General features: G+C 30.5%; 1 protein-coding gene across 2 annotated transcripts; it reads right to left on the bottom strand.

Annotated features, from left to right (window-relative positions):
* Positions 1-953: 953 nt before the first annotated feature.
* On the bottom strand, positions 954-3,889 carry LOC149969054 (uncharacterized). Of its 2 annotated transcripts, none has more exons than XM_090174263.1 (7): positions 3,579-3,889; positions 3,249-3,477; positions 3,026-3,160; positions 2,695-2,913; positions 2,553-2,638; positions 2,325-2,471; positions 954-1,154 (listed from the first exon to the last, which is right to left on the bottom strand). In XM_090174263.1, exons 1-7 carry the CDS (start codon positions 3,746-3,748, stop codon positions 1,061-1,063), a joined length of 1,080 nt encoding a protein of 359 aa, XP_090030389.1. In that variant the 5' UTR covers positions 3,749-3,889; the 3' UTR covers positions 954-1,060. The 2 variants fall into 2 exon arrangements, with proteins under 2 accessions (XP_090030389.1, XP_090030391.1); XM_090174265.1 differs by having other exon boundaries at positions 3,249-3,388; positions 3,580-3,889.
* Between the last annotated feature and the right edge of the window lie 6,576 nt (positions 3,890-10,465).

Below are 10,465 nucleotides of genomic sequence, written 5' to 3'. Positions count from 1 at the left end.
AACCTTCTGTGACGGACGCGCTAAAACAAGTAACCTACAGCTGCTCGGCGAAAATCTAAACGTTCCGACAGCCATTCTAAGTGTCCATACTCTTTATGTATTTTAGTGAAATATCAGAAACTGAAATATGACTTATATCAGCGATTGAGATTCTAGTAATTTTCTCGAAGTCAGAGAACAAAGCTAATTAAAAAATTCGGGACACTTTACAGACTAAGTGTATACACTTTAAATATTTGTTTATATTTAATTACAATATGAGTAAGTGGTGTTTTTCTTATTTTGGTGATATATTTTCTGGAAACCATATATAATTCATAAAACATAGCTATTTTCATATTTCCAAAACCCTACAGATGGAATCTACATATTTCGTATATGTATTTTACCGAAATATTAGATATAGAAAATTTTCTTATTTCAGGAAATGGTCTTATTTCTATTTTATTGAAATATGAGTAACTTAAATTTTACTTATTTAAGTACATGGTTTAATTTCTATAATAGCACAATATGATCAACTAAAATTTTACCTACTGAAATTTCACTCACTTCTGTCCGTTGTGTTAGTTTCTATCAAGTAATTTAGCGAGATATAAGTAACAAACTTTTTCTTATTTCAGTGAGATAATTAGCTTTATTGTTATTTATATAAGCTCTATAGAACAACTGACCATATCATTTATGCATTTTAGCAAAATACGAGCAACTAATTTTGCACTTATTTCAGGGAACGATTTTCGTATTTATTATGTATTTTAGAGAAATACGAGCAACTAATAATGCACTAATTTCTGTAAACGGTTTCATATCTATTAAGTATTTTACTGAAATAAGACAAAGTTAAAATTAACTTTTTTTCTATAAATCGTCTCGAATTTTTTGATTTGAGAAAAAAAACAGAACCTTATTATTTTTATAATATAAAGAAGATAGTTGTCGAGTGTAAATTAACTTGATTTATTCCCTAAATCGAAAAATGCAATTTTTGATTTTATCTATACATTTTTGTTCGAAATACTTTTCGTAAATTTTTTTTAAACTATTGATATTCTTTAACTTATGGCTGTTCTTGTTCTGATTCTTCCGAGTTACTATCCGCCACTTTGAAACGGTGATTACGATCAGTTTGGTCTGATGCAAATTCAATGAACCTAGGTTAAAAATTGATTAACACTCGGACTACCACGGGCTTTCGATGAGTTGTTTTACGGAAATTAAAAGTGCTACGTAATAAAACAATAGAGAGGTTAAGCATATCGCTCTAGAAGTTTCAACGACAACGTCGAGAGTCACGTAATAATTTTCGACGGTTTTATTTCACGTTTAAACTTCACAGGATCAATATTTTAAAACTTGAAGACAACGCCATATTTTTCACGAGCTTACCTGACACATCGTATAATCATGGTAGTATTTTAATAAAAATATTGAATATTTTAATTATCCAGTTCAATGAATTGTTAGGGAGTTATGGCAAGTTGTTATTTTTCTAGCAGCCTTGAGTATTAAAAAGCGTAAATATTTATTTAAATTGAAGTGAGACTAAGCCTTGTATATTTTAAGTCGAAATCGTTACAAGTATACATTAGCGGATATATCAGATACACGAAACTACGAAAACAAACATTTTGTGTTTAGACGATACTCACAGCCATATGTTAGGCTATTTTACTCCATAGGCGAGCGCAGGGGTAGGGCTGGGTGGGCTGGGGCCCCATCTTAAATATAGTTAAGCGGCGCATGGGGGTAAACTAGAACGCCAAAAATAGAGGTAAGGGGTGCAATAACCGTGTAATAGGAAATTTAGAAAATGCATGGCAGTTTTCGTTGGCTGCTCTCTCTACATTTAGTCTAGTCACCTCGAAAATTACTCAAATGAAGATAAATTCATCAAAACAACAATTAACATTTATATTTTTTATAATTATAGGGGACGTAACAAAATTAGTCGCAAAATGATATGGTTTCCCGATCTGACTTTATAAACTGAATACACCTATGTTTTAGTCCTGTTCAAACGTTTTTTTTTCCTTTCGTCATGTACCCCGGTTTAGTAAAATATGTTTAAATTTTATCGGAAACGTTCTATTTTTCTTTGGTGCTCGAAATTAAAGCAAGCTTAACCGATTTTAACGAATCTTTCTACATGAACGTCTAGATACTCCCGACGTTGTCGTTGAAACTTCTAGAGCGCTCTGCTTAACCTCTCTATTGAAAACCATATTATCCTAACTGCTTATCGTTAAACATAACGAAATATTTACCAGTTCCATATTTTGTTAGGATGTGTATAAATTAGACAAAAATTTTAAAAAAATTACTTCATAGTTAATTCGCCGATTCTAGATAGATACTGGTCCTCGGATTTTTCTTGTTTTAGCAAGAACACAAGCTGATCTTCGAGTTCAATGTTTTTGTCTGATTCTTCTAATTTTAAAATAGCAGCAGCGAAAAATGCCGAGATAGATCTATAAGTTTGAAATCGAATATAAAAAGCGGTTATGAATTATAATAAATTTTACTCAGTGATAAACCCAAATCATTTATACCTTAATACTAGATCTTTCATAAAGAAGGAATTTCCCCTAAAAATTTGTTCCAGTACACCATGTGCGTATTTCCTTACATCCGTTTTCTAAAATGTGACAGGTTATATTTTTGCTATTTATGGTCTCAAATTTCTGTCCTTACTTTATCCTCCAATTGGACGTTTGAATAAACGGCCGTTTTCTCTTTTTTTTTCTCGTGTTCTTCACAGATATTAATTTTTTCATTGTTGTCTTTTACCAGAACATTTTCATTAGAATAATTTTTTGATTCGTTATTATCTTCACGTCTATCAATCTTTGCTAAATTATCTTCGACTTCTACGACTTGATTTATTATTTTCTTACTGATATCTCCTTCGTTCTTTATGAGAAAAAAACTTATTAAGTTACAACTTTTAAAACGACGGGTAATTTTTTAATCATATTCCTTACTGTTCTTAAATTAGAAAACAAATTATGAACGTTATTTGTACCTTTAAGGATATTTTTTGATTTTCCAGGTCCTGGTTTCCTTGTTTCTCGGTTTCATGTGCGTGCATAGAGCAGCCACTTTTTCTGCTAATGCTCTCCCAACGCTCTTTGTCGGCCGACGAGAATAGCAACGATTTCTTAAAATTTATTGATATTGACTATGTTTATTAATTTGTATAATATGTGTTATCATTCTAAATTAAAAAATGTAATATTAATTACTACCTTGTTGATTTTTCGTTTGCGGATGTGCTCCAAATAGCGAGTTTTTAAACTAGAAAAAGTTCTCTCTTGTAAATATCCTTTACGTTGTAAGTAACATTGGATATCTTTCCACAGAAGATCTCCCGTAATGCCTGGGCCTCCCAAAGAACCATGAACTTTTAGAACGGCCTTTTCAATTAGCTGGTCATCTTGGATAGAATATAGTTTTCTCTTGGGGGATTTTGATTTTCTGTTAATACCATAGTGTAAGCCATACACAATTATATAAAAATCGGACTCTTTAGTAAGCGATTATACATTAACTAAGATATTTCATTATTTATCACGAACCTCGCTATGTCGCTTCTCTCTGAGATCGGCCAAATGTTAGTCGCAAACAACATATCTGTCCTCTCCGGAGATATCATTACACTTTTGACGACGGAAGTAACCTGGTCTCTTTCGGGGTGTATTTCTTTTTCTGGAATGTGTTCAGTTTTCATTTCCTCCAAAGTATTCATGGTTTTAGATGGCGTTTTTTTATATACCAACGCACTAGAGCAGGAGTGATAACTTAATATTTAGCTATAGGTTCTAGCGATCAACCCAAGAATAAACGTTGGTATTGGCCGGACGACAGCTCAATTGTGTAACTTCGCTTGTCTCTGCCTAAAACTGAAATGTTTTATCAGAGGTCTAGAAATCACTAAACACAGTGTAAGTCATAACTGAGTGGTGTAAAAAATAGCTCTATTAAACTGCAACAAATTTGGTTAAATTAAATTTAAAAAATAGGAAAAAAAATTTAACTAAGTCTTTAAATAGTTTTAAAATTAAAAAAACAATTATTTTCCAAATCAAACTAGTTTTAGTGTTTATATTTTTTCGATTCTTTGGCCTAAACACTTTCAGTACAAGTAGAACGGATAAACAGGATCGTTTGGAAAATATAAAAATTTGTTTATTTTATTTAAAAATATTTAAAGATTAAAAAACTAGATTGTGTCTTCTTTATAATTTCAAAGATATCTTCGTTCTTTTAGTGGGCAAAAAAGGTAGAGTTAAAATTAAATCTAGGTATATCTTGTTTGTTAAATTACAAATAGATTTGATTTTTTTCGCAATGATATACTTATCTCAAATTAAAAGGAATTATTTTTAAAAGCAAGTTTCTTTTATTTACACAAAGCGAATGTTGTAAGGAAATATGAAGCTATATACGAAATGGCAAGTTCATAAACAAAATACATTTTTATATGTCTAATCGAGCGAATCTGATAAATAGTTAACTGAAAAGTATTTTTAATTAGTCTAATAGTAAAAAACCCGTTTAAATATGTATGGGAATTTCAGTTATATAAGGTGATACATTTCAGTAAATGCATCGTACTCTAAAACTACAAACGTAACAATGCATTCTGATACCAAGACAAAAGAATTTTCGAAGTTAAAAAATAAAAACAAAAAATTAAATTTTTGCATTAATTTCCCAAAAAGAGCCGTCGTGTACGTTTTAGGAAACTGTTATAAAGACACGCTGTGTGCTTCCCTTGCAGTTTAAATTTTAAAAATTTATTTTTTAAGTATTAAGTTTTTCTGAATTATTTTACTCATTTCAAGAATAAAACTTAACCCTTAAATATCAGTATATAAAAGCATTGAAAAATCATCTTGAAAAAGAAACTGACTTGGATTTTTTTAATGTAATCTATCGAAATAGGCGAAGAAGTACGTCTGAGTCCAACAACCCCAAAGTATAAAATAACTACTTTTTTAGTAATTCTAATTCTCTAAAGAAAAAGACGACATCCTTTTAAATCATAATTGAAATAAATTGTCTAATTACGGTCCTCAGACTGCCCCTTAAAGAATTTGAGAAAAAAGCAATTCTTTAAACTTAGCTAGCCAAAATTATCTGAGGCTTGAATACTTTCACCTTTTCTATCCATACTTAAAATAGAGTAATCAAAAATTGCCTAAATAATCTGGTATAATTTAACCATTTCCAATCTAGGCTAATTTAACTAATCCTAATCTAGACGTATTTCACTAATTTTATCTAGACGTATTTCACTAAAACTAATCTAGACTTATTTCACTATTAGTAATAACCTAACTATACCTCATACAAATAAATCTAATAAACACAACTTCAATTAAAGCTAATTTTACTAATAAAATATTACCTTTTAATTTCAAATACTTCTGTTATTTGAAATGTGGTATAGTGTAGTAGACTTACAAGGAGAGTACCCGAGGTGTTTATTGCCGATTTAGTTCAAAGTCGGCCGTAATGTAGACCTATATGAGATATGAAATTTCCCAAAAGGAGACGTTGCACTACCCATTCGATTTGCCATGGCAACCGAAAATGTTTTTGACCACTTACAACCAAAATAAGATTTTTTCCTAATTTGACCCAAAATTTGTTACAAATTTACCCTAAAAATGTTTCAATTTACCCAAACTTGATGAAATTTACCTAAATGTGGTCCAAATTACACATTTCGTGATTTTCAAAAATTTTCAAAATTTTCGTTAGTGCACTTAAAAGCAAAGGACCGTGTACTATATGAAACGAACATTTTCCTGTAAAATTGAGTTGTTTCTACTAAAGGGAAGCAAGGTTCAAGTGTGTGGTATTTAGTTCTTCCGATTTTTCTCTGAACTCTGAATTTGGTCAGTATGTTATAACTACAAAGAAATATTTTATGAGTATTTTAACCTATTTAAATAGGCTAGATGCTTTAACCCTAAAAACATTGGATTTAAATTTTTTTATATATAAGTGTAATTGCCTTGAATAATGTTCCCATAAAAGTCCGCGACTTTTTGAATCTGGAAGACTAGATTAATTTTGTGAACCAAATTATTTAAAATAGATCAAAGCCAGTTCTTCAGAAGCCTAAAAATTGACGAAGTTGTCGATGAAAAATATGTATCATTATTTTATTGCCTATATCAAATGCATAAAAATTAGAAACATTCAAGAGCCAAAGGGTAGGCTATTTTTATAAATTATTATTTGGGATCTTGTAGTAGTTTGTCTACATATGTCTTACGAAATAAAATTAACTCGTTTAGCCAATCAACGTAAAAATACAAATATTGTATAAAAGTAACTAAATGCATAATTTGTTTCTAGTTAGGAACCTGGGTATTTTGGATTTTAAAGCAAAACAGCCAGCGGCCTAGTTTTAATTATTAAACTGTAATTAAAGTAAAATTTATTTATCTTTAATTTATAATATTTTCAACAACCTAGTAGCCCAGTTCATGCTTCGTAGCTCACGTCCTTAATTTTTTTGTTTTCCCTTTACACCAAGACATTCGAAAGGCAGAAAAAAATGTTTTTTACTTATGCTTTATATTCTACAGCCTGGCTTTTATTATTAATTTTTAATATTTTTTAAATATTGGTTTACATTGTTCTATTAGCTATTATAAAGTTTATTGACTACATGGAACCGGAAAATTAGAAGACCCAGCTTTATAAAGGGGTTTATAATTTTTATTTGTTAGAAATTCTGTTTAAAGCAATATACCCAGAGACCTTGAATAAATTAACCAAATTTAAAACTTGATGTATATACACTTAGGAAAAATATATTTTAAAGGAACTTAATCAAGTAGCAAAAAAATAAAAAATACCTTAGTTCACGTATGTAGAACTACCTTTAGGGCATTAAAATTTGAGAAATGTAATACGTTATTACGAACCACCTGCGGCAAAATATAATTTTACTCCGCTATCTGTAAATTAGTGATAAAACTGTGAGAACTTAAAGGAATTGAAATATAACATATTTATTTAATTCACTTTTGAAATCAAGAACAGCTGATGTAATTATAGTTAAGTGCTATATTGAAATATATTTCTTATACATTTTAAAATTATATTATCTTTTCACAAACTTAAAATTCTCCATCTAAATTTGTATTTCGGTTGGCCACAATGTTAAAAGTATAACAATTGTTCCGCATCTCATCGCTGTTTTCATACTTTACATAGAATCTCTTTACAATATGCTCTACACGAACACGTGGCACGGGAAATTTTGCATATTCCAATACCGCTGAGATAGATTTTACCGGTACTAAATGCAAATATCCAAAGCGAGCTATTTCTTCCAATCTCATTGTTATTTTAAAATTGTTTACAGTTGTTACAGAGCAAAACAGAAGTCTATAGATGTTCAACGGTAACTTCTCTTCAGGCGCTGTCAGAATGAAGAATAGTTGCAAGTCAAAATGTGGGACCGGCATTGTAATAACAATCCACTTCGTTGACCCTTCTCTGAGAAAGTGTCACTAAGTTATTTTTGAACAAAATTGTACTCCAAAAAAATAAGAATCTTTTAAACGCCTCGCGTAGAGAAGCAAAATCAAAACTACTTCAACCTTATCTCAACGTCGTTAAGTACTTAGTCTCAATTCCAAAACAATCCCCCTATCAAAGATATTAGAGTAAAATATTATAATCTTTTCGTGTTTTTAAAGTCGTCAAATTAATACCTTTTTGTAGCTGGGTTCTAGATTAATAGCCAAAAGATGTGTTGATATTTCCTATAAGCCTTTCAAACAGAAATCATGTGATGCCTAAGCGTTTACATTTTACAGGATTGAAGCTTTTGCCGGAGTGCTGCGGGTGAAACACTTGTAAAGGAGTTGGTAGAGCTGTAGAATGGGTTTAGAATCGGTGATCGGGGTGTAGCCGATTGCGAAACCTTTCTGCATACGCGCGAGCCGCAAACCTTGGCTTTTTTACGAACTTACATTTAGTTATATAATTAACGGTTAACTAATATTGTTAAGCTTAAACTTACGCACCTGCTTGGTTTCCGCGATAGCAGACGACGATTGAAAATCAAAAGTGCAAATAAACAGCGAGTAAACATCCAGCAAGAATTATTAGTTACTTATATATTTGTTTAACGTAGCTTTCTCCTGTTAATTTTCCATCTATTAACACTAGGTACACAACAATTTACCACCGATAATGCAAATAAAGACCGGGTAAACATTCCACTAGAATGTTACTTACTTCATGGTTTGTTTTTCTAGATTAATTTTTTCTAGGTCTTTCTAAGTAATTTCGATTTTTAATCGTCATCTATCCAATTTTTCTACACGAAACTACAGGGTGGAACCCTCAACCGTGGACCAGCCTCGGTCCTTTTTTGATATAAAGCGATTCTATATTTCATAAATTTTTAAATATTATTTAGTGACTTGTTGTATAACAGGCCAAAAGCTTACAAGTATAAATCTACTTGTTTGGTAATATTGCTATTTAAACATTTTCTGTTAACCTTACAGAGTCCTCATTTCAATATATTAATATAATAGTAGCTTACTCGTGAGTTCTGTATAACTTATTGGGCTTGCGCATACGTAATTAAAATCTTTTCTTCGCCCTAATTTTATCCTACTTTTTCTTAACTATAATTACTAATAGTATTAATCATTTTATCAAATACGTATTTTCGGATTAAGGACATAAAGGTAATTTTTTTTCCAAAAATCAAAAATTTTATAGACTATTAAATTGTTTGAAAGTGCGTATTTCTAAAAAAAACTGTCTAACTTTTATTATAAAACTTATTAAATGTTATGACCTTTATTTTCAAAAATACTTTAGTTTAAATTTTTACAACGATCTTAAACAAGGTTTTAATTACAGAATACCTAGAGAAATTAAGTGTTTTGTACGTCGTTGTTGGAGACGGATGAACTTTCGCTGAAGCTATCCTCGTCTAATTGAGCGACTTGGTCCGCAGCAAACTCTAAAAATCTAAAAACGAATATGTCAATAAAAATAGGGCCAAATCGGAAAATGGACCTTACTTATAAGTCAAGTTTCCAATTTCTAAAAGATCAGAATTTTGGGATTCTCTTAACTGTAAAAGGAAGGTGATTTTATTCTTCTCCGAAATTTTTTCAATATTATCGCCGACAGTCATTTTAGCCGCTGAAAAATATATCGCAACGGATCTAATGGATATTGGTATAAGAGAAGAAAAGTAAGTTTTGATTCATATTTTGGAAAAAGAGGAAATAAAATACCTTAAAACTAGATTTTTAATGAAAATTGCGGAGTCCGACTTGGCGTTTGAAATTTGGTCAAATAAACTTTCATCGTAATTTTGTAGGTCCGATTCCTTAAAAAAATTAATAATAAATAATTTATTTATTGTCTGAGTAATTTTTGACTTACATTTTTAACTTCAGGTTTTATCGAAGATTCTATTATGGTTTCTTTTTCGATTAATTTAATATCTAGATCTTCACTGATTTGTGGAATTATTTTTTTATCTTCTGGCTTCGAATGAATTTTTTTTTCCGTGTCCCTAGTATTTTCTAAAACAATAGTCTTATCCTCGGTCATCTTATTATTAGCGATGTCTTTTTTGTCAGTAACCAAAACTTTTGGGAACAACTTTTTGTGAATTTCCTGGCCATCAATTTCTTCCTTGTCCTTTTTATTGAAGCCTGATAGTGCTTTATCAGAACATTTTTTTTCGTACTTTATTTCATCAAAGGAATGTTTCTTTAAAAAATTTGAGAAATAAAATAATAAAATCCAACTTTTAAATACTTTTAGTTTGGGCAGTTTTTCCAAAATATTTATTACTTACAATATCTATTTCTTTTTCCCGCGAAAAGGTTTGGAGTTTCATAGATCCTTCGCCCTAAAGTAAAACCAATGTATTATTAAAAAAAATTAAAGTATACATTTTTACCTTTAGGATATGCTGTTTACGAATGTGTTCCAAATAGCGATTTTTCAAACCACTAGTACTTCTTTCTTTAAATTCGCCTCTAGCTTGTAAATATTGATATACGTCTCTCCAGAGCGCGTCTCCCGTTATGCCAGGTCCGTTTAAAGAACCATGAATTTTTAAAACAGATTCCATGATTAACTGATCATCTTTAGCGGAATATAACTTTCTTTTGATACCAGAGTAAGTACTTATGAAAAAGAATAAACTATATTTAAGATAAAAACTCTAAAAAAGGTCAGATATAATAATTTTTTGGCTCACTTTTGTTTTTCATACTTCGCCAACTGCTTCTCGGAAGTCGGCGACTCTACCGAGGTGTCGGTTTTTATTATCTTGCTTGGAATTTGGTCGGTCGAGTCTTTAACTTCGGAATAGTTCCGATTAAGCGGCAAATATTTAGAAATTAATTCATCGAAGTTACCCGCGCTACGACGTGGAGTTTTTGGTAAAGCA

The sequence above is a fragment of the Leiobunum rupestre genome, chromosome 1 (assembly GCF_980474605.1).
Source record: "Leiobunum rupestre chromosome 1, qqLeiRupe1.1.hap1, whole genome shotgun sequence".
NCBI classification, from domain to species: Eukaryota; Metazoa; Arthropoda; class Arachnida; order Opiliones; family Sclerosomatidae; genus Leiobunum; species Leiobunum rupestre.
This window is presented reverse-complemented; position numbering and strand designations above follow the sequence as displayed.